Source organism: Erpetoichthys calabaricus, chromosome 1 (genome assembly GCF_900747795.2).
Source record: "Erpetoichthys calabaricus chromosome 1, fErpCal1.3, whole genome shotgun sequence".
Taxonomy (NCBI): domain Eukaryota; kingdom Metazoa; phylum Chordata; class Cladistia; order Polypteriformes; family Polypteridae; genus Erpetoichthys; species Erpetoichthys calabaricus.
This window is the reverse complement of record NC_041394.2, coordinates 274,086,064-274,111,865: the sequence shown is the minus strand read 5'-3', so window position 1 is coordinate 274,111,865 and position 25,802 is coordinate 274,086,064. Positions and strand designations below refer to the sequence as shown.

At 37.8% G+C, this 25,802-nt stretch overlaps 1 protein-coding gene across 1 annotated transcript in view; it reads right to left on the bottom strand.

The window, feature by feature from the left end:
- The window catches only part of mapk8ip2 (mitogen-activated protein kinase 8 interacting protein 2), a 229,654-nt gene that overhangs the window by 123,202 nt on the left and 80,650 nt on the right, over positions 1-25,802 (bottom strand). The window contains exon 2 of the mRNA XM_051931561.1: positions 9,522-9,627. Coding sequence (XP_051787521.1) covers positions 9,522-9,627 — 106 coding nt within the window. The remainder of the gene's footprint in view (positions 1-9,521; positions 9,628-25,802) is intronic.

Sequence of the window (25,802 nt, the reverse complement as noted above, 5' to 3'; positions counted from 1 at the left end):
ACAGACAGACGAAATTGCGAAGCTCAGGGTCCACAGTATAACAACATGACGTGCAAATAATAAATTAAAAATAGAATTAAAATTTAAATTTAAAATTAAAACACAAACAAGACAAGACATTGTGCAAAGACAAGACAAAGACAAAGAAGTAGCAGCAATATTGATGTGTAAGATATGTAATAAAATAAATAAATAATAGATAATACAGAAATGATCAGTTTATGATAATAGTTGTTTAAGACATGTGTAAACAATGACAGGTCAGAATGTTTCACAGCAGAAATTTAGCAAGTAAAGTAAAACAAAACAGTTAAGATGTAAAAAGAAATTTACAAAATGATTAAAAAATTATTAAATATAAAGTAATGAATTCAAATAAATCTCAGTAATAACAAAAAAATAAAAAAAAACCTATAGAAAAAACTGCAAAACCATGACATCTATGTCCCCCTGCTACAGCTACATTTGTACTGATGATCAACTAATGATTAACCATGGCTATGGTAGTAGAGTTGAAGATGCGATGTGGGGTGGTGTTAGCATGCTACAGCCCAATATGGCATAAAGTTTCAAAAATATACTTATTTAAAATCCTGGTGAGACTGGAAAGTGGATAAGAATTTCAAAAATGTGTCATTGTCTCATGTATTTATCAAAATGTACATTACAATAACATTTAGATTAATTCCATGTTTACATGGGTTAAATACACCACAAATCCCAAAAAGTAACATATTGTATGCAGATTTTGTTTCCTAGTTAAACTGCATAGCATCAGCTCATGTGATTCATAACATCCTCTACTGCAGACATGGCCATACCATAATACCATAATAATTAAACATTTACAGTACATTTCTCAAATTGCAAAGGAAGTAGAGACAATGACCTCTCTGTCCAAACACAGTGTGAACTTATGAACTGTTTTCTTTTCCTGATAGCATATTCATTACACACATGCAAGTGTTAAAAATGTAATTCCCTCCATAGGAAAACTGAATCTTACCTTATTTAATGTAAACAAATGAGCTATATTTGGATACTTGCTTGGAAAAATCTCTAGTATTAAATTCACATTTAAGCATGCACATAATTTCAATATTCCCACCTTTTAACTGTAAATGTAACCCTATTATATAGGAGTTCATGTAACACTGCAGATTTTGCTGTGCACACACTGACACACACACACACACACACACACACACATATGTATCTTCAAGTGCCAGCTGTTAAGAAGACCAAATGGGAATGAAAATCAGGTGGAAAATCAAGTCAGAAAGAGCACCAGGCTCACAGTCCTCTCCTGAGGGTATAGTTGACACAAGGGGCATCCACACTGACATCCCAAATGGCTAAAAACTAGCAGCTCGAAAAGATGTCACACCAGTGTGAGAAATAATACTCTAGTAAGAAACAGATAAAGTGTTAAACTAGTAAGGAAATGTAGTTCATATTTTGCATTAATGTTGTCTATGCCACAATGAGTATTATTGATTGTGCTATACTGCGTTTCATGCAAATACACTTATTGTAACTGGCATTACCTCTTTAGGGTTTGAATCAACTACTGATAAATACAACTGATAAACAAAATATTTTCAGATAATTGAAAGTATAAAGCTGTAGCTGGATTTGTCTATGTAAGATAGCTAGCTTGACAAATTATATAAATAAGTTAAAGATACTATGTGATTTTAAGGAATAAATGTATAATAGTAAATATTGCAAAGAGAAGAAATAATTGTTTTATTCAAACTGAAAAATTAATAAATATATGAAAAACAAACAAAAAATGTTATCTGTCATAAAAACTCAAATAGATCAGAAACAGGCAGGCACCGCAAAATCAGAAATAAATTGATCAAAGCAATGAGCCGAATCTAAAATGCCTGCTGTGGGGAGGGGCACTTTCACTTTCAAATAGCCATATTTCAGCCAAATATGACACTTGAGCAGGTAATAAGAGTGAGCAGTAGTTCCTCCTATGCTTGGTGAAGAATGTTCACAAGGCCATTATGTTGTTTCACAGCTTCTCGTTTTTCCAGCAGGTACATTAAATAACATGACTACTGTCTTGTCCTGCAGTATTTGTAGTCTTGTGCAGCTCTTTTCAAGGTTGCTAGGCAGAATTACTAATATAATTGCCAGTAAGTATAATGCAGTATAAGAATACACCAAATGAAAATATTTCCAAAGTAGGTCACTGATGTCTGTTCATACCACATCTTACACAAATTCTTGCTCACTGCCAGCATTCTCAGGGGAAGCAAAGCAATAATGCACAGCTTCCCAACCAAATATTTAATATGCAGAACAAAAAGCTGTATATACAAAATCTGGCTTTCCCTGGGGAATGTGGCTAGTACAGTACTAGTCAATACACGAATATGACCAAAAGCAGCACTTAGTGCAGGTAGCTCACTGTGGGAGACGGTACAAAGACCATCAGCCTTTTAATACAGAGCAACTGTAAATGCAACCTGTTAAAGAGCTCCCCATGCTAACTACAATGAAACAACTTCCATGCAGTAAGCTTGCGTTCTATAATTCAATTTTAGGGTTGTGGGAAGTCAGAGTCTATTGTGGCAGCATCAGGAGCAATGCTGAACCAAGCTTAGACAGGGTGACTGCACATTCACTCACTCACTCTCATGGTGCTTTCAGAATAGCAGAAAAGAGAAAATCATTTGAAATTTACCTTAAAATCTTATCTTATTTAATACAGAAAAAGTAGGAACATGATTTTAATTACTTCCAAGATACAGTACATAAGACAAAACATAATGGGCATTATGATCCGAGTCTGTTATTACTGGGAATGGGCTTAGTTTATTCACTCAATCTATGATTGATCTATTTTTTTCAATAAAATGTCTGGTTCATAAGAAATAAGTGCAGAATAATGTATCAAGTGCAAAAGCTAACAAAATAATAATTTTAGAATATTTCTGTATTTAACACTTGTGAAGTGAAGAATACTGGTGTTCTCAGAAATCTTTAAAAGCTTGTTTAATAACCACATATACAGTTCAAACAAAAACTGTCCCGTAGGACGAACAAAACACAAATAAGTATCACTTTTCTGTCTGTTTCTTTCCCCTCAAGCTCTTTGCCTCAGGGTTTCTTAGCAGGTCAAAAGACAAACTCCATAGCTAGAGAGAGAGATAGAGAGGTTAGGAGCGTGCATTGATACAGAGTGTTGTTGCACCCTCCACATGACGAATCCCAAATTAGGACCCGAGCGCGGCCCTGCAACAGGTGACACCTCAGTACCACACTAGTTCAGATAGAATTGAACAATGTGAGGTTTTTTATAGTAGCTGGAGTGCCAATCCTGCCACCAACCCTTGAATTTTCCTTTGCAAGTTGGAGGAGCTGCTTACATGGCTGGATGCATACTCAGGACGTAGCAGTTTCAGGTTAAGGGCCTTGCTCAAGGGCCCAACGAATAACTTCTGGCATTTATGGGATTTGAACCAGCAACCTTTGATTACCAGCACCGATCCCTAGTCTAAGAGTCAGCACTCCGCCCTGCCATAGCTAGGCACCCACTAATATTCCTCCTGTCCTAGAAGGGGTGGAGCTGGCTGTGCCAAGCAGGGGCAGGAATAGGTGGAAACCAGAGGTACTATTAATGGCAGTGCCCCCCTCCTGCTGATTGTGGGAGTGTTTGGCTTACCTGAGCCCTCCTGAAGATCCCTAGCTATGCATGCATGACAACCTCTATATTGCTTAATGTTAAAAATAACCACCAACAGGCATTCCTGTAATTTTTAAGCACCATCGGTGGTTCAGCCATATAGTCCTTTACAACTTTTGTTGAGTTAAAAATGTGAGTGTATTTATGTATATATGTGTGGGTCTGTCTGTGGTTTGCTCCAGCCATTACAAACCTAAAATAGTTTCATTTGTGGATTGATGGATACCTATTGAGCGATGAATTGCCAAGGAGTTGCCAGGTGGGAAAACATGGCACTAAGTTGAGACTGGATATTTTGTATTAATTTTATAACAGTGAGAAACAATATTACAAACAGCAACCATAACATAAGGTAACTTGCTAATGAAGATTAAATCTCCAAGTATGCTAATAATTTTATTATGTAATATACAAGTATTAAGTGTTGAAATAAATCATGTACCCATCCCTGAAAGTAAAATGAAGAAAATGCCAGACAATACACAAATAGAAATAACATATCCCTGGTTCACCTGGAAATACAGTATTCTTTCTCCAAACGAGGAAACTTAAAACCACCCTACCAAACCATCAGACAAAAACAAAAGAAAACCAGTAGACATGCAGTTAGACACTTCTATCAATAGGAAATTTAAAAAGTAGCAAGATATTGGAGTAACTCTCATATTTTATATGCAGCACTCCTATACTTGTTCATGCTCTGGTTACATCTCGTATTGATTATTGTAATTCTGTCCTTTCTGGTCTTCCTCACAAACTGCTTTACAAACTCCAGTTGGTTCAGAATGCTGCAGGATGTATTATTACCAAACCCCCTTCTATTGAACACATTACTCCTGTCCTTCAGTGGCTTCACTGGCTCCCTGTTGAATATCACATTAATTTTAAGATTCTGCTTATTACTTACAAGATCCTCCATAATCTGGCACCTCCTTATCTTTCTGATCTTCTTCATATCTCCATTCCTTCTCGTAACCTTAGATCTTCTTCCTCTGTTAATCTTATTGTACCTCCAGCTTGCTTGACTACCATTTAGAGCTTTCAGTCGAGTGGCCCCTCGCCTCTGGAACTCTCTCCCATAAGACATCGTAATTTCGACTCTCTTCCTTCCTTTAAATCTCATCTTAAAACACATCTTTTTAAGATGGCTTATTCTGTCTGAAATTTTAGCTGATAAATGTAAATTTAATTTTACTATTGTATTTATTCTGCTTTTATTGTACTGTAAAATTTTATTAATTATATGTCGTGACTGTTGTTATTAATGTGCTCTGTAAGGTGTCCTTGTGTGCCTTGAAAGGCGCATATAAACAAAATAAATTATTGTTATTATTATAACTGTGGCCTCTTCCTGATCAATCAATGTGGGTTAAGCTTTATGAATTCTAGCTGCTGAAAGTTTTCTACTGTAAAGAAGCTTGACTGCTATCGAGCCCAGGACAAAGCTTTCACTTCTTAAGTGGTATGTGATTGTTTGGATGTGTCTTACAAAAAAATTAAGGACATTAAGAAAAGGCGTAATTAAGCATAAAAGACAGCAAACAGTAGACCAAAATGAAACGACAGATTGTTGAAGCCAAAACATATAGAAAAATTATCCAGGTTCATTAGGAGAACAAAAGTAAAATGCCAGCAGGGTGTTAAGTATAACGTGTGAACAATGCGAACTTGACTAAACTGGTGATTATGACTTCAACAGCATAGCATGATGTTTCTTAAAATATTATCCCCATAAAAAAGAAGGATCATGAGCGCAGATAATACAGTGGGGGAAGAGACTGGCATGGCAGTTCATGCAGGAAAGAGACAACAGAAGAAACAGGTTTATTAGCAGGATTAATTTGAGGCTAAAACATAGTAGGTGGATAGGTGACTGAACTTGAAGGAGGAGCCTACATAAGTTAAGGAGGGAATGAAGCTGCAAGCACAAGAAGAACGCATTACATAAGTTGTGGGATAACTGAGACTATGATCATCAAAAATGCCTCTCAATAGTTTAAAATTACATTGAGAATAAAAAAGGAGATAAAATCATTTTTTTCAATCAACAGACAGCGGTTGTCGCAAATAAAATAAATGACTTATGGACCAGTAATATTCCCCATTTGACTTGATTGTAATCTCCTGGGTTTTCCTTTTAGGCTGTGCTCACAGATTGAGCATTTTGCCTGTTTGGCATTCTTCGGGGTTCCTCTAATATCCAGTTAAGTATAAGTGATTATGTTTTGGCTCAGTTTTTTTGGTCTTGCCTTTGAGCATTGGATTTTGCTGTTATTTAGTAATTAAAGCACTTCTTGCCTAGACAGTTCACTTACATACTGAATATAAACTGACAAAATATTAATAAAGTAAGGAATATTTTCAAGTATTAAAACAAAATGAAGAGAAAAATATAAGTAGTAAATGAGATTCTGTATTATTTATATGTTCTGCTTGCCAGCTTATCCTTATTACAACATCTGGTCAATGGTATGAACATTGTGATTGGTTGTACAGTTTCAGAGTCGCAGATCACATATACAATCTGTCCTGAGTGAAGACCACAAAAATGGGGACCTTCCTGATCCTAGAGACCATTCAGAAAGTAAAACACATAGTCATGTGCTGGCTTCAAAAATACCTGCTTTTTTAAACCCCCTACTATAACGATTCATGTTGTAAATGGCTCTCGTTTGTTGAAGCAAAATAGGATTTCATGACTTTCTGCATTTTGTGCAAGGTTTCATCTTAAAGTGCAAGCCTTTGTTAACAATGGACAGATAACAGGAAACAGCTTCCTAACATTATTTCTTTGCTGGATCATTCATCTCTGCAAATCACAGTAAGCATGGCATGTCATGGTTAATCTTTATTTCAATAACAGTTTCATCAAAACTGCCATCAGACAGACTTTGGAGAGGTGAAGGGGTCACTAAGAAATTCCTAACAGGAACTGTGCACCAGAAACCTTTAAGCAAAACACGTGCTATAACATAACTGGTGAATTTGAACATCACAGCTCAACAGCCATGGGTGCAGTTCAACAAAATGTAAGTGGAGATAATGAAATACATTTAAAAAAATATTAACAGTGCATGATCCTAAAAACTTGAAAGTGACATCAGCTAAATTAGTAATGGATTGAAGCCCTCTGAAGATATGTGGATTTACTTAACACAAACCTCCTCGTCCTTCAAAGTGTGTCAAAACTCCAGAAACTGCTGAATCCTTTCTTTCCATGAAAGCACTCACGTTTGAACTCCTCTTGTGTCAACCAGCCACTGCATTGGCAAAATGTGCAGTGGTTAATAATTTAATGGACAAGCAACAGTAGACTGCAATTCCTGATTGCAGATCCTTTATTTTACCCTTCTTGCTTTGAAAGCTTGCCATGCAGGCCAGAGTGGACAGTGTTTGTCAATATGAATGTATTATATTTTGTGTATAGTATATTGTAGCACCCTAACCCAGAACACAGTGCAGTGTTTATACAAGCAAAATAGATGTAAGGAGAAAAGCAAATTTTCAGATTAATCAGCAAAAGCATGAAGCAATGGGCCTGGCTAATACAAATTCTGTGTACACAACTATATGATAGAAGAGGTCACCTAAAAAAGTTTCTAAAGCACCAATCAATCTTAATTTCATGTATTGCCATTATGGTCATTTTATTTAGTCAAAAGTTCATTTGTTGCTTGTTTGGCAAACAGAAAACAGATAAGGAGCCCTGATGTAAATATCATACTAGTGATCTCATCTTACCATGGTCTTCTTCCCATTTTCTATACTTTGTTTTTCATTTAAATTGAATTATTATTATTAGTGTTATTATTAAAGTGATTGAAATGATAAAAGGGCACCTAGTGTGGGTAAGATTGCTGTTTTTCTGCCCAAAGGGTTTATCAAGACTGTGAGGTTGATTTATCAATAATCAGAACAACTGCGATAAAAGTAAGACATTGTTTGGTTGGTAAATGGCATATAACTAAATGAATTGAGCTTTTATGTATGGTACAAGGAAACCCACATGTTTGTTAGTGCTGGTGACATTGTATCCCTATGCAGAATATTGCAGAGTGACTACCATTGGCATTACTCGAGACTTTGTCTGGCTGGGATCTCAGTGAATGCGTATGTAGCTGTGGAATACTGTGGAATGATGGGTAATTGGGCCCCACTGGAGACTTTGTCTGGATAGGATCACTATGTGTATGTGTGTATCTGTGTTTGTATTAATCTTCAAGGGTGGGAGTAGATGAACTTACTTAGTAAACGTAGCTGGTAAGTCTCACAATATTTACAACTAGTCATTTAGGCCGTTACAATAACGGGCGCTAGAACAGTAGTGCATAAAAATTAGTAGGAACAGTCTATATTAAATGGCAAGGGACTTTGACCTCATTTTTTTTGTTGGTCGTATTTTTCTTTCTTTCAGCCTTTCTTTTGTTGATGTTTACTTGCCGAGCTGACCGTTCTTCGTGGGCTGCCGCTGTGTATTGTGTGTCTAATTTTCTGTGACAGTAATACTGTCTTGTACGGCTCTATTCAATAAGGGTGCGCACAAAAAGGTGAGCTTCAAAAGTGCGACCTCAATTGAGTGCGGCGAATAAAGGCGTTCGTAGATAATTTAGTTCAAATGGCTCTGGAATATGTGAAGAGCAACAAAGGTGCAGATCTTTATTTACGCGCGCCTTTATTCGCTGCGCCCAATTGAGGTCGCCCTTTTGAGGCTCGCCTTTTTGTGCGCGCCCTTATTGAAGGATGCATGTGCGCGCCCTTATTGAAGGATACCGTCTTGTACGTCCGCTGGCTTGTACGTCCGTAATATACCTTTAATTTTCTCTGGCGGTAATACAGGTGTGCGCGTCGGTAATATGCCTTTAATCTCCTCTGACAGTAATACTGGCTTGTATGTGGCTGTAATATGCGTCACTGTATTGTGTACCTTTAATTTCCTCTCGCAGTAATACTGGTTTGTATTTCCGTAAAACGCCTCTAACTTTCTCTGACAGTAATATCGCGAGTCGCACCGTGCCCCGCGCATGCGCACTTCATCAGAAGACACCCACACATGGACACCTCGACGCACATAGGGATTTTATATATATAGATAATACGCTCATAATTCTCTATAACACTCATATCAAAACAATTGTTCTCCATTATTGTGACCGTCAATGTTAAAATATTGCAAAAAGATTTGGTAGCTGTGTACAGCTTAACACATTAATATAGATAATCAGATTAATCAATTTGAAACTGGTTACCTAAAATATTATATATATCTGAATTTCTACATGTGTGTCATATTTGCAGTGAACACTGTTTTAGGTCAAAAACTGTGAGATACTGTATCACTAATTTAAGATGGACACATGTGATTTGTGATAAGAATTTATGTTAAGAACCAGTTTTCATGACTCTAAAAGATGTGGCCATTATCATTTTCCTGCCATTGAACTGAAATGTTTAAGACCAAGGAAAGAATGAGAAGTGTAATGTATTCATTAACTGTGGACATACGAGTATAACAGACATATCACAGAAATCCCATACCAAATCCATAAAATAAGCATACAAATCTGGGTCAGAACACTCAAAATATAAACACCACTGTATCAAACTAGACATTTGCACACTGCCCGCTCATGACAGTAAAGGTGTAGGGTTTATGGCCGTGTCTTTTTCAAAACACACAAGTTCAATTTACCTGCCCCAAACTTCATGCAATTTTACATCTTACACAATGTAACATTTTTATAGGTGTTTTGTAACCAAAGGATAAAGTGGCTTTTCATCAGTACTTTTAATTTGCATAATCACTCCCATTTTGTCTTACCTTCTCATAAGGATCTGAATCATAATTTAGTCCAATTCCACAGTCATCTGTAATTTCTGATAAATCCTCATCATCAAATTCTTCCAGGCTGATGTCATGGGCTGACCTGAAGGAAACAAAGAGAAAATGCATGAACAGTATTGCTCCATTTAATGGATTCTTTAGCACAGAAAAATTAAATATACAATGAGAATGTCTTTCCTCTTAATCATTTATCTGTCATTACACAATAACTCACTAATAGCTAGGTGGCCGTAACAATGGATTAGAAGGCAGCAAAAATGAATCAAGCTTTTCTTATACCTGAGAGCTGCTTTTATCATTCATCGGGTCTCTTGATTATGTGCTGCACACCTTTCACCTTGGATTTCGTGTGTGCCATTATATAACAATGTACAATACAGCATGTCCTGTCCAGGTGATATCTGAAGTGAATTGAAGGGATGAGCAAAATTTGTCATGGCAAATATATTGCTGTTTTGTGCATTTACACTTCAAAGTATTTTTTAATATTAGCCTTATAGTATTAATAATGTAACATTTCCAAACCTGTTTAATCCAGCTCAGGGTTATGGAGTATAGTATTAGTATTATATATGCTGTATACAGTATATACTGCTTAAGAAAATTAAAGGAACACTTTTTAATCAGAGTATAGCATCAGGTCAATGAAACTTCTGGACTATTGATCCGGTCAGTTAAGTAGCAGAGGGGGTTGTTAATCAGTTTCAGTTGCTTTGGTGTTAATGAAATTAACAACAGGTGCACTAGAGGGGCATCAATGAGACGACCCCCAAAACAGGAATGGTTTAACAGGTGGAGGCCACTGACGTTTTTCCTTCCTCATCTTTTTGACTGTTTTTTCACTAGTTTTGCATTTGGCTACAGTCAGTGTCACTACTGGTAGCATGAGGTGATACCTGGACCCTACAGAGGTTGCACAGGTAGTCCAGCTTCTCCAGGATTCGCCAGAAGGTTTGTTGTGTCTCCCAGCACAGTCTCAAGGGCATGGAGAAGATTCCAGGAGACAGGCAGTTACTCTAGGAAAGCTGGACAGGGCCGTAGAAGGTCCTTAATCCATCAGCAGGACTGGTATCTGCTCCTTTGGGCAAGGAGGAACAGGATGAGCACTGCCAGAGCCCAACAAAATGACCTCCAGCAGGCCACTGGTGTGACTGTCTCTGACCAAACAATCAGAAACAGACTTCATGAAGGTGGCCTAAGGGCCTGACATTCTCTAGTGGGCCCTGTGCTCACTGCCCGGCATTGTGGAGCTCGATTGGCATTTGCCATCAAACACCAGAATTGGCAGGTCCACCACTAGTGCCCTGTGCTTTTCACAGATGACAGCAGGTTCACCCTGGGCACATGTGACAGACGTGAAAGGGTCTGAAGAAGCCGTGGAGAATGTTATGCTGCCAGTAACATCGTCCAGCATGACTGGTTTGGTGGTGGCTCAGTGATGGTCTGGGATGGCAGAGACCTTTACAGGCTAGACAACGGCACCTTGAATGCCATTAGGTATTGGAATGATACCTCGTCAGACCCTATGCTGGTGCAGTGGGTCCTGGGTTCCTCCTGGTACACGACAATGCCCGACCTCATGTGGCGAGAGTATGCAGGCAGTTCCTGGAGGAGGAAGGAATTGATACCATTGACTGGCCCCCATGCTTGCCTGACCTAAATCCAACAGACCACCTCTGGGACATTATGTTTCGGAGCATCTGATGCTGCCAGGTTGCACCTCAGACTATCCAGGAGCTCAGTAATGCCCTGGTCCAGATCTAGGAGGAGTTCCCCCAGGACATCATCCGTCGTCTCATTAGGAGCATGCGCTGATGTTGCCAGGCATGCATACAAGCACATGAGGGACATACAAACTACTGAGTACGATTTGGAATTGCTGCAATGAAATTTTTTTTTCCCATTCCTTTAATTTTTTTGAGCAGTTTATAAACACATACACATCAATACATATAGTATTTATTTTACAATTTAGCACATCACTCCTGAAAGTTAAATGAGACATGTACTCAATGTCACTTAATCAGGGTCATGGGCACCATAGTCTATCATGGCACCAAGGAAGAAAGCAACACCAGTTTATCATAGGGCTGCCTCAGGCACAAACACACCAGCCCAGTTTAAATTCACTTCACATTAAACTCACAAACAACAATTAGACATAGGATCTGAATACACAATGTCGGATCTGTGAGACAGTAGCACTTACCATTACATCATTGTGCAACTCATATGATATTATTACATAGTAATAGTATTATAATACAGTATTACTGGAGCAACTGTGGATCAACCACACTCTCACCCCAACTGTACTCCATCATGGTCTCCTTTGCACAGATCTGTACTTAACAGATATATTTGTCTCTGTGTGAGAGTCCACCATTTCTTTAAAACCCAAAAGAGTCAAACAATGCATGCTTCACAGCAGGTAGCATCTTAATGCCCTGGGTTGTCAGGTTCATCACTACATAGGATGTTCTAACAGTTACAACCTAGCAAACTGCTGACCTAGATAGCAACTTGAGTAAACATGATGTACCTGTAGTACACAGAAGAAGGAAGGCAACAGAAAAGTCTGAATCATAAGAACAACATTTGTTTTGAGGTTTGCTTATTTGGCGGAAGCAGGCTTCTAAAGTGCCTGAAGTGCAGCTGAGTAATTAAATAAAAGAAGCATTGAAGGAAGAAAAAGAAAATAGCGGGGTGAGGAAGACTAAAAGAGCAAAACATACTTAAGCAAAGTAATTACATTAATAAAACTGAAAGGAAAAGAGAGGATCAGTGTCTGAATATATTGAAGAAAGACTGTAGAAAAGCCATCAGACTAGAAGTGGATATATTGAGGACATGAATCAAAGTAATTAATTGATACTGGAGAAGAGGAGAAAAAGAATGTAATGGTTACTACATTAAAGGACAAGAGTTTAGAGGTTTCTTTGATGAAAAGGATAAGATAGTGTAATAGATTATCAGTTACAAGTGCTGCACAAAAAGTCAGAATGGCAAAAATTAAGTTAATATAAGAGAAGTTACAAAAAAGAATGAGAAAATAGGTACACCTTAAAAAACTGACTGAAAGAATTAAAGAAAGACCTGCAATGATCAAATTAAGTGGTTTTAAGGATGGACGTAAGTAGAAGAGTGAGAAGTGACTTTCTTGGTGAAGGTGCAACGGAGAGACAGAAAGGAAAATTGCAGAAGGAGATGTGCACTGTATGCTATGGAAGATGAGAGATTCATTAAGGCAAAGGAGAAAGAATATTTATGAGATTTTATGTTTAACATTCTCCTTCTGTCTTATAAAGCTAATCGGTTCAATTCCTCATTGTTACATGTACCTTACCAACATGCTAGACAACTTATATCTGATATTTCTAAAGGCTCATTCTGCAGAGGAGACTGCATGAGGATTTCATCCAGGTCTTCAAAATTCTCAACAGCATTGGTAAAGTTGATCCATCAGAATTCTTTCAAGTTAACATTGAATTAAGTACTCTAGGACACCAGTGGAAATTAAGGGGAAATGCATTTAAGACTGACACCAGGAAACTTTACGCAATGAGTTTTGAGAATCTAGAACAAACTTACAAGATATGTAGTTGAAGGAGAAACCTTGACAACATTTAAGATGATTCAGGATGAGATATTGGGACAGCTTAGCTATTAGCTACATAAACAGGCTTGATTGACTGAATTGTCTCCTCTCGTTTGTCAAATTTGTTATGTTCTTATTTTCTAAGTCTCTTCCTAGGTACTCTGTGTTCAAAAGGAGCTATTGGTGGAATCATTCAAATTTCTCTCAAAGAGTTGCCTCATCTCTATTGCTGGTAAATGTACTTGGTTAAAATGGTATTTTTCATTTGTTTAACACATTGACAATTAATGAATTACAAATTAAATCAATCAGACACACAATACATTTAGTTCAGAACCAACCTTAATTGTCTCACCCATTCAAAAACCAAACAAAATTTTTAGGATTCACTGTGAAATTATCGCTAATGGATATCAAGCATCTCAAGGCTTAGCAGAGATTAAGCATGGTGTTTTGCAGTGTGCCATCATTTGTAGGTCATTTATTAGTTAGTGTAAGTTTGCACATGATACTAAAACAGGGGGATTAGCAGATAATTTGGAATGCGTTATATTATTGCAGAAGGAATTGGATAGCATACAGGCTTGGGCAGATTTGTGCCAAATGAAATTTTATGTCAGTAAATGTAAAGTATTACACATAGGAAGTAAAAGTGTTTGGTTTGAATACATAAAGGGTGGTCTGAGAATTGAGAGTACACCTTATGAGAAGGATTTAGGAGTCATAGCTTCCCGACAGTGTTCAGAAGCCATTAAGAAGGCAAACAGAATGTTAGGTTATATAGCATGATGTGTGGAGTACAAGTCCAAGGGGGTTATGCTCAAGCTTTATAACACGCTGATGAGGTCTCATCTGGAGTATTGTGTGCAGTTTTGGTCGGCAGGCTACAAAAAGAACATAGTAGTACTAGAAAAGGTCCAGAGATGAGCGACTAGGCCGATTCCTGGGCTACAGGGTTTGAATTATGAAGAAAGATTAAAAGAGCTGAGCCTATACAGTTTAAGCAAAAGAAGATTAAGAGTTGGCATGATTGAAGTGTTTAATATTATGAAGGGAATTAATACCGTGGATTGAGACTGTTATTTTAGAATGAGTTCATCAAGAACATGTGGACACAGTTGGAAACTTATTAAGGGTAAATTTCGCACAAACATTAGGATGTTTTTCTTTACACAAAGAACGATAGACACTTGGAATAAGCTACCAAGTAGTGTGGTAGACAGTGGGACTTTAGGGACTTACAAAACTCAACTTGATTTTTAAAATAATAATTATTTCATAAAAAATATACACTTCCAGCTGCGGTGGGTTGGCGCCCTGCCCGGGATTGGTTCCCTGCCTTGCGCCCTGTGTTGGCTGGGATTCAGCGGGTTGGAAAATGGATGGATGGATGGAACTTGATTTTTTTTGGAAGAAATAAGTAGATAGGACTGGCAAGCTTTGTTGGGCTGAATATGAGCAGATTATGACACCCTTTTCTCATTGTGTTATAGAAGGCGGGTTACTCTTTCAGCAGAACAAGATCCAGTGACATGCTAATATTGTAAGTTATCACATCAGATTGTTCATTTGGCAGTGAAATCCCATCAGGTGCTCTTAGAACAGGGGTTCACAACCTGGGGTGCTAACACCCCCAGTGGGTGTGAGAGATGGCATTTCAGGGAGTATGACAAAGAGGTTAGCTGTGTCTTGATTCTCCAAAATTGAGTGAGGTGCATTGTCCAGCTTTAGTGTGATGCAACTGGTATTTTGCAGTATGCCATCATTTGTTGGTCATTTCTTAGTTAGTGCTCCTGTTCTATGATATGAAAAGAATCAAGCACTGCACACTCAATTGTCACCTGCGAATAAGCCACAGAAATGTGTTCCTTGCTGAGGGCAGAGTATTCATAAAGGCCAATAACATCTTTAAAGAGAATAGAATTTGAACCTTGCAATGATCCACAGAGAAGGTTTGATTGATGTTTTTGTTTTGGGCAAGGGAGACTGAATTGGATTCAACATCTATTGCTTACACTATCCAATCTCTTCTTTTTGGCAGTCCTGGCAGTAGCACAACAATTTTGAATGGGTGGCACATCTGTTTCTGAGCTGCAGAGCAGGATGGTATCGTGGGACAAAGCTTGTCAACTGTGTTTCATTGCTTAGTGGCGCACCAGCACCTGTTGATTAATGGGGGTCTCCAATCCCGCAAATACCTCGATCATTGATTTTGCGTCATTTCCTTGTGGCACGTGATTCTTCACGGGATACCCCAACTCCTGGATCATTAATCGAATGTTCAAGCTTCACAGGAGACACATTTACAAGGTTACTGAGATTTATTAAGGTAAATTGCTCAATTTATATTTAAAAGCTTATTTTTTTTTCAGTTCAATTTGTTCACCCGCAGTACTGTATGTAGTTTAATTTGTGGTTCAAAAATTTTAAATTTTACTTTATCACCTTGAAATGTGATATTACTTTTGTAAGGGGCATGAACATAAATCAAACATTTTCTAAGGGTACAGATCGTAGAAAAAGTTGGGAACCACTGTCTTAGAAGGTTAAGCAGTATTGTGAATCCAAAGCTGTCTGGAAGTTAAGATAATATTTAATTCATTTAAGGTCTTTGCAAGGAACATTACCAAAATATAGTATTTTCAAAACAACTATTTATGAAAGAAAAAATGTGTTGATTTTTAAACTACTATTCTGTAACTTATATATTGATTCTGACTCAACAATACTTCATCTCACATTGTATATCTATTCCACTGTACTTTTCTAATGTTATGTACTTATGTAGACTTTAGTCTATTATTTTACAATGTATTTGGTGAGTCTTATATTTACTGTATATTTTGAAAAATATCCTTGTTCACTGTGTAAAGTCTATGGTGATGGTGTATCCTACAAAAGGTGCTATATAACTGAAAGAATGATTTGTTGATCGCTTAGTTGATTGATTACTGAATAAGAAAGGATAAGCTCAAAGTATGTATAGATAAAGATGTAAAGGGTAAGAAACAACAGGAAATAAGTAAAAAGTAGAAAAGATGAGGAGGGTTAACTAAAAAAGAGCTTAAGAAGGGGAAACACAATCAAACAATGCACAATATGGGAAGAAGAAGTACCAGAGTGTATTACTTATTGTCAAGAAAAAGACATTCAAAAGTCAAAACAGAGTTATGTACAGAATTAAAAGAAATTTCATATTTGAAAAAGTGTAATTCAGATTCACAAAGGAACAATTAGTATAAAGAATATGAACATAAATCATTTGATGGAATAGATAAAGTTGGAAGTGAGTGAAATATGATGGCTATCTTAGAAAGAAAGGGCAGGACTTTATAATTTAGGCTAATATTAGAAGCAAGACACATGTATTTCAGCCAGAAAAATGGTTCATTCAGTTAAAGAGAGGAGAGTAATATGACAGGCTTTTAAACGTAATTCATGCTAGAAACAGAAAATAAAATAAGAGATGGTCGAGATCAGCAAAAAAGGTTTTGGAATATGACAGCAGAAAAGAAATTATAGGAAGAACCAGTGAAAAGAGGAAAGCAAGTAATTTCCCTGGAGCACTTGAAAAGTAATGTCCTGTAGAAGAAAATAAAGTTAAACTACTGCATGCTGTAAGAGAAAAAAATTACAATGGGATGTGAGAGTGACTGCTTTTATGTATTTGTTTTAGTCAATAAAGCCAATAGGAAACTAAAACTCACCTATAAGGGGTTTAATAGATTTAGACAGGAATGCATGTATAAACATTTGTTGAATGAAAGACAAGAGTAAAAAAGAAAACTACACTTCTGCATGATATTAGTAAGTTTATAATATTTATTTTGCAAAATATACATGCAGAATAATTATGTGTACATTTAGGCCAATCTCAGTTTCTAAACAATATTTATTTTCTGGTTCCTGATGATTGGAGCATTGGTTGGCGCTTCCTCCCAATGGAATGCACTGAAATTCTCGCAATATGGAGTTGACACATTTTCCCAGTGTCTTCATCTGTCCAGGTGCTACGGTTTTCCTTCTACTTTCCAAACAAGTGCAGTTTTAGTTTAACTAGTGACCCAGTATAAGTTAGTAAACATGTATATGTGAGGGCATCCTGCAATGGACTGGCTCTCCATCAAAGACTGGTCTCAGTAGTTTGTCTGACTTTACCAGCTCAAACTCTCTTCTCCCTAAAGAAATAAGTAATGACTGAATTAATCATTTTTTAAGGTTTCTCCCTTCCAGTGTCACTTGATTAGCCTTAAGACTGCATAAAGCAGGTAGATGAAATGGAAGAATGGATGTGATACTGATGAGGGTACAAGAGAAACTGAAGTTTTGACTTTCTGCTTAACTACATTTGTTCCTATATTAATACTGACCCTGAAAAGTTTGCATTTATTTGTGTGTATTACTCTTAACAGGCATTGTTTCCTGACACTATTTAAAATCATAAAACCTGGTCACAAAATTTCTCGAGCCTGTGTTTGTGGGCCCCCTGTAATGGACTGGTCACTTCCTGTCCTGCACACATTCTTCCCGGAAAGGCATCCAGTTCTGAAATAAACAGAACAGCTTCAGAAAAATAATGGCTAGAGACGATTTATCTTTTACTCCACATATTGCTGAAGGTATTGTAGGAGAATCATGACATTAAAGTTTTATAACAATTGAAGTTTTTAAATTGTGTTTAACTTGCTGAAAAATGGCTGGCTTATATCTTATAGCTTTCCGGGAAGAAGAAAAAAAAACTCTTTAATTCTTTTCAGGAGTGAACAAGAGATCCATCAAATCTAATCCCTAAACCATGACACCAAAACTCATTTCTAATGACAATCCTAAGAAGCTAATGTCTAAAATTAGAATCTGTCAGTTTTTTTTTCCTTCAGCCTTTCATGCCACCTCCAATCTGAAACACATATAGGCTTAAATATTAGCAGCACACTTTAAAGTGGTGACTGAAATCAAGGGAGAAGATATCACTTTCACCAGCACTAAGTGAAGCTTTTCTGCCTTGAACTCCATACCTTTAAAAGAGAATGTTAATTCCCTAACATTTAAACTGAACCCAGATGCCTATCTTCTCTAGTTCCCCCACCAATGTGTGAAAACTGAGTGTACAATTTAAACTGCTCCAGCATGAGTGAGCAATGAAATGGCACATACCACACAGGGCTGCTGGCTGCCATGTGCCTGATGCTGTCACAACCTGGAACTGGGCTTTGTGGGTTCAATGATGGATGGATCTGACACTGAGTGGAAGTATGAATTTGCAGAGAGTATGACCTGACGACTGGGGCACTGAACTTTCAGTCACAAGGCTACCATTTCAATCCATGCAAATGACTGCCGTCTAGGCAAGTCACTTAACCTTCCCAATCTTCAATTGTAAAAAAAAATTTTTTAAAAAATGAAAGCATTTTATTAGTTTCTAAAAGAAGACATCTTTAATGTTTACATGCTGCGTATATAAAGATTTTCATTTATTTTCTTAAATGTTCATAATAAAATAATAAAAAAAGTTGAATCTGCATTTGGAAACCCATCCATTCCATTTAAGTGTCCGTGAGTTGCAAAACTAGAATTTTACCTAACAGGCCAGAGCACCAAAAATACATTGTAAAAAGGTTCCAGGGACAAGACCATAATTAGCATTAGCATAGGTCTCACAGGGTGAAAGAACATGTTTCCATGGAGGTATGGAAAGAACCATGTGAAGATAGAGTTTGCAAGAGAACAGTATACCATAGTGCCCTGAAATATAACCGAAAGGGCACCAGTGTAGAAGTCAAGAAACATACAGGGGGACAGAAAAGCCATGGAGGGCTGATAAGAGAACAAAACCTCTCCTGGTGAAATTGGTTAAATAGTGGAAATATATGGTGTCTTGGCATGAAAGTGGTGAAGATGGTGCCCCATTGTGAGGACTAGTTGAGCAGAAGGTTAATACAACCTAACCTATCCAACTGCTACATACAGTATGGTCTCTTTAAAATATGAGCTGCTTCGAAGATTCAGCCCTTCAGACATAACTGAGACCTGAGAGCTGGGGCGTAAGAGTGTCCCAGTAACCTTACACAATACTTTGAAAGGCAATGCAGGGCTTGAACGTGACAGCAAGGCAAAGTTGAAAGCTTCCTTAAGCCAGAGGAAGTGTGAGATGGGAGGAGTGTTTAGGGTAAAGGCTTTACTAATATGAAAAGCAGGCCAGGGTAGAAGGAGAAAGAGAAAGCAAGTAAGAAGGGAGAGGGCTTTGAAATAATCCTAAAAGGCATACAAGTGGATTAGCCACTCTACATGGCCAACATGAATTACCCATATCTAGAAACACCTAGCGGAGTAGCAACTTTATTAAATACATTTGCCTGCTTTTAAACTCTTTGGTAATATTCTGAAAGAGGCACATGTCAGAAGAGTGGTCTACATTCACACTGTGTAGCAATAATTAATTTTATTGAGCGGTTGTTAAATTATACTGGCAAAAAGTTAATTGCCATTTTTAGTATTAATATTCTTGTACTACAGCATAGTGTTGTAGCGGTTAGTGAGGCTGCTTTTCTAATGCAGTTTCAGCATAGTCACAGTCTACGCAGTTGGAATGTTCTCCAACTCTTCTTACTGACTTTCTCTGAATAGTTTTGTCAGCCACAGACATGGTGACAGAGGCTGAAGCTCATGCAGTTTTTCCTTTGCATAAACCCTTCTGGTATAAAAATCGAGCTGCTGCAATGGGATGGACATACCACCACAAAAGTTGCATGTAGCTGCTGTGGGTGCATCACAAACCCTGTTTATATATGGAAGACCAGAGGATGAGTGCCAAAAGAACTGGACAAGAGAACAGGCAGAGGAAAGCTTATCTGGGAAAAGCATAAACATCATAGTCTTAAGACTGGAAAGACAAAGTTTTGATCAAAACAGAAGCAAACCTATCAATAACCTCTTTGAAGCTATTCTATGCCAGAATTCTTTTTAACAGAGTTTCATTCACTGACTGACACTGAACCGATCATTTACCACCATATTTATACTAGAAGGATTCTGACATCACATGGTATTGAGGGGATGCAAAGAAAGCAGTGAACAAAATTGTGTCATCATTAATAATAAAAAAAGACAGTAAAACAATCACCCAGTTAAAAATTAATCCAAATCCCCAATCCAATAGTACCAATAGTAACAATGAATACTACATACTAAAAAAAACCATGGAGACAAGAAAAGTCAGCAAAATGAAACTATCAATAAAAAAACATAAATACAGAAACAACAAAATCACAACACTAGCAGCATAAACCAAGTTCATACAAGAACAAAAAACAACTGTTGTTTATTTAATACAAAGAACAGTCATTAGAACAAGCAAATTGCCAAAAACAGATCATACAAAATATAAGCAAGTAAAGGTACCAAAAGGTGAGATAAAGATTACAATTCAAATACAGACAAAATGGTCAAATAAAAATAATCCAAATACTGTACACAAAAAGGGCAAATGCAGACTACACAAAGCTAGAAAATGTGGCTAGAAAAGGATCCCTCTTTCATTTAATCTGCCCCTCCCATCATGTGACTGCCACCTGATTAGCATTGCTTGGCAACAGACACCGATAGGAGGGGCCAAAGCAGTTTACAGGGGCAGATTATATGGCTAAGGGTGGAGCCACAGACAGCTCTTAACAGGTTTCATCCCATATTCCAAATATTGTATGTGCATGCTAGATTAACTGGTGGCTCTACTGATGCGATGTGATCTGTAATGAATTTGAGGACCTTTCAGGCCCTTGTTTCCATCTTGTGCTTGATGTTGCCTGAAGAGATGCTATATGTTAAAAAAAAGACCAGATGGATTGCTTTTCCAAAGAAGATTGAACAGACAGTAAAATACTGTTATATTTCTGGCTGTGTTGTTTTCTCTTATATATATCCAATCGGTCTGTTAAAGATATTTTGTTAGACTTTTCTTAATATGACTAAAAATATAGACAAAAAGTAGTGTAAATGCAGAAATCAAGTTGTACATAAAGACAGTGCCTGCCTAATTTCCTCCCATGTGGCAACAAATGTCAGTATCTAAAAATAATAATAATAATCCCCCATCATCGCACCCACTCAACCCACCCCAGCCTCAGAGCATATTGTTAAAGCGTTCCTTTTCAAACTAATCCCACAAAGCAAACACTTATACTCAATTTGCAATCATTTTGTAACATTTTCTAAAGGACACTTTTTAAGCAGGCTGTATGGGTGTCCTTTCTGCACAATTACCTCCACTTTTTCAGTACTAAAGAGCCATTAGTTTTACAGGGTCATGTTTTTCCTCTTGCTCCACATCTCCTGGGTGCAAAATCATTTTTACTTTATTATTTAAAATAATTTTGACTACTAGAACTACACTACTACCAGAATTTCCCTCTGTGTAGAATGAAACTGGAGCATTAGATCAGTTTTGGTGAAAGTGGGCCTTTCAGTACAAGAAAGTTTACCAATACCATTGGCCTAATTTTTCCTACATAATATTAAGTCAAGTTTTAAAATTCCCTAAAGTCATACTACACTTGTTGGTAACTTATTCCATGTGTCTATGGTTCTTTGTGTGATAGAAAATGTTAAATATTGGTGTGAAAATATTTAATGTATTATCTAGGATCTGAATATTTCCAACACAAATAATAAAAAATCAGTTTATTATTTTATTCATTTAAATTTCACGTGGGCTACTGCATTATAGTTTTATAGTCTTGCGTTCAAACCCCCACAGGACACTAACTGTATGAAGTCTACATATTACTCCATTGTCCATTCTCCAGCTATTCTGGTTTCTTCCTGCATCATAAAAGACATGCAGATTTGGCCAACTGGAATTTTTCATTTGATTGGTGTGAGGGGGTTTGGTTGAGATCTACCAATCAGGACGCTCCATAAAGGACTGGTTCCTGCCTTGTACCTGATGTTGCTGGCATATAGTCCAGATTCAAATAATAAATTTTCAGGCTTGTTTACATTTTATATTATGTTAGGCTTTTTTTGATAGCATCACTATTGTGCATTTCATACCATGTGTATATGAACCCACAGCTTCTATACAAATATGGCTAAACCTATCATTGCTGCTAGCTGAAGCTCATGAAATTCTGTTATATTAGTGAATTGCTGCATATTACTTAGAAATATGTTTGTAAATTACATTATTTTCCGTGATGGGCTGGTGCCTTGTCCAGGGATTGTTTCTGCTTTGCTAAGATGGGGGGTATTTTTCGTACGTCGCTTAAACCATCCGAGATCAAGTGCCTCATCTTGAATGAGTTAATGCCAGTGAAACTCATCCAGATAATTCGGTTTTTCAAACGCAGCCGTGTATTAGATTAGTGTAGCTGGATCTAATGATACGAGATGAATGCGCGCCCCCGCGCGGAGTGAAAAGCCCATATATATTGAGTCTAGAGAACATGATCAGCAAGTCTTTGATAGGCTGTAACAAAATGACGAAAGAACGGGCGCATTTTTTTTCACACACGCGGCGCAAGACCTTTTATTCGAAGGACATGAAGAATTTCAAGATTTAATATACACAAGGGGTAACACTGCAAAAGCAGCCCTGACCAGAAAAGACGGCTGGCAAAAAGTGGCCGAAAAAATTAAATGCTAAGTAGTGTACATTGTACTTAGTGAATGCAGCGTTTCATTTCCTATGTGTCAGATTAATTATTATTTAATATGTCATAATTCCAGATCAAACGTGAGCACAAGGAGAACATGGGAACAGGTTAAAGTGAAGTACAAGAATATACTTCAAACTGGTAAATATTGGTATATAACTATTTAAAGAATTGTTGACATAAAGAATCATATATAATATAAAAAACATTAATTTTAAAGCTAATAAGGAGGCAGACAAGCAAAAAACAGGTGGAGGTCCACGCGGTCCAGACCGAACCCCTGCAGAAGAGTTGGCTCTCCAGCAAAATGCCCATCGCCCTGTTTCTGAGGGCATTCCAGGGGGAAGCTCCTCCTCAGAAGCAGTGGCAGGATGCAGTGGTCACTTCATTTCAGGTAAAGGATGGTCATTGCATATTTGTCCTCCATGTGTGCTATAGGTATGTTCCATATAGCCCTCTTTTTTGTTGGGTCAGTTGCAGGGAATGTCATATCCCTCGAACCTGTGTCTGACCAACGAGATATTAACGAAGGTCAAATATTTGATGAAGACACTGTGTCTGATTATTCATCAGGAGGAGAGGTACATTTTCCAAATAATGTTTGATCAAACTCCACTCTGATCAGTTCCATGTGACCCAATCACATTTGGAAATCCTGGTAATGAGAATGTTAGGCTGATTGAGATTCTTTATGGAACTGTGGGTGTTTTAGCCTGTGTATTACCTACCTGCAATGGCATGAAACACCTCTTTTATTGTCTTGCACACGCAGGTGTCCAGGAAACACAATGAAAACCTGAAGGTAATGTTTCAGAGCCAAACAGACTTTACGAATTGCCTGGCAAACTGCACTTTTCGATAGATGTTCCGCATCGCCTACAGTATATAAAAAAGTGCCGCTTGCAAAAAACCTCAAAGCAATGCCTACTGTCTGTGTGGTTGTGAGAGCCCGACTTCGCCGAGTTTGACTTGAATATACGGAGCTAATAAATCTTTGAGGTACAATATTCCCCCTCGGCTAAAGCGGTATCTTTCGTACAGAATTTCCTCCGGGGGCAATAAAGGATCTTGCCGATCGCGCAAAACCCTCTTTATATGAAATTCTCTTCCTATAATTTGCACATCAATATCAATTGGTCGCTCATTCATGAACGGCGAAGCCCTGACTGGATGACTTCCACACCGTCACTGATCACGTGTGTAAACTAATCCTTGTTTCCGCAGAACAAACCTGCTCCGAGCAGGTTTGCGGATTTGGATGCGTTGCTATGACAACACTTCCAGCAAGAGTTTCAAAAAACCGACAGATCCAGGATCAGGCCAAATCGTCAACAATTACATCCGGCTAAGCGAGTAATCCACGTACGAAAAATACCCCCATGGGCTCCAACCAGGCCCGAAGTGGCTAATCGGGAGAAATGGGAAAATTCCCAATGGGCCAGCTGGGTTTATGGCCCGCGAGGGCCGGTGTTAAATCAGATTCAACAAACATGTCACATACTATGCTGCACCTACTGCTTCCGCACTCACAGGTACAGTCAGCCAGCACTCACTGTGTAACCCGCTTTAACATGTGCCATGTGACCACAACCAGCCAATCACACAGAGGCTGGTGTGTAGGGCTGATTGCCTGTTACCCACAGCCTTATAGTAGAGAGGATCTGCAGTTACCGAGCTACGTTCCTCTGAGAGACGCCCGAAAGTAGATGGATGGTAAAAAAAAGTAAAGGTGGTGCTGAAAAGACGAGAATAAAAAAACGGAAGACACTTGAAAATGATGCAGCCAAATGTGCCAAACTGAGTGGCTTTTTAATTAAAAACCCTCGGTTTGAGAGCAAAAGTCTAAGTGGAGACGGTGAAAAAAGTAAGTAAGCTACGAATTTGAAAAGCATTTGTTCGTACCACTCAGACTACTTTATATGCCATAGCACCACATAATTAATTTACATGATTCATAAACTTAAACAGTAATTTGCAGACAGTGCTATATTTTGTTTAGAGCACTGCTTATTGTCTTCGGTGGGCTGGCACCTTGCCCGGAGTTTGTTTCCTGCCTTGCGCCCTGTGTTGGCTGGGATTGGCTCCAGCAGATCCCCATGACCATGTGGTTAGGATATAGCGGGTTGGATAATGGATGGATGGATGGACTGCTTATTGTGACACTGATGCCACCTAAATGAGACACTTTTGTGATCCTCTATCCCCTGAGCAGCAGACTCCATCCCAATTTTCTGCTGGTGATATTGAAAAGCCAGAACCAAGCAGCAGCCATAAAGCCTTCATTTCAAAGGGAGCAGGTAGGATTACTCTCTGAGTGAACATTGTGATAAAGTTTATTATACATTATATGCTGTAATATTTGCCAATATAAAAAGTGCCCAGAGATTATGAATGATTTGGCATCACAAATAAATCTGCTTTGACCTGATCAGAAAACTTTCTAATTAAGGTCGATTTAGTTTTTATGTGCCATCAGAAGCTGAGCCAGGAGGGGATAGGCCTAGTGTGTCCAGAGAAAGTGCTGCTGTCACTGTGAAGGGTTTAGTTGTGGAGCTTATTATAGGATGCATTAGTTCAGTTTCACTATAACTACCTTTTAGGCCTCATATTACCACAGACTGATTATACTTTTTCTACGTTAAGTTTGTAAATACACAAAATCCACTACTGAAAGTGAATAGAAGGAAAATAAAACTATTTGACAATGAGAAAAATCTTAAATGTTTTGTTAAAAGCATGTTTCATGTCAGTCTTGTTAAAGCCTTACAGAATGTTGTTTTTTATTGTAATGCAGGTGCAGATGAGTCTCATAGGGATAGGGATACTGAGGGAAGTGTGAATAAAAGAGAAGAGTCTACTCAGGTGCAGATTAAACAGGCCACAGCAACTCAGCAGCAGAAATTTGAAGATGAGACAGTTGGTAACTTTGATTACTTTGCTCGTCCTCAGTTACAGGACATAAATGCATTTTTTTCATTTCATCCACAACAATCTCCAAGTTGTCCTATACCA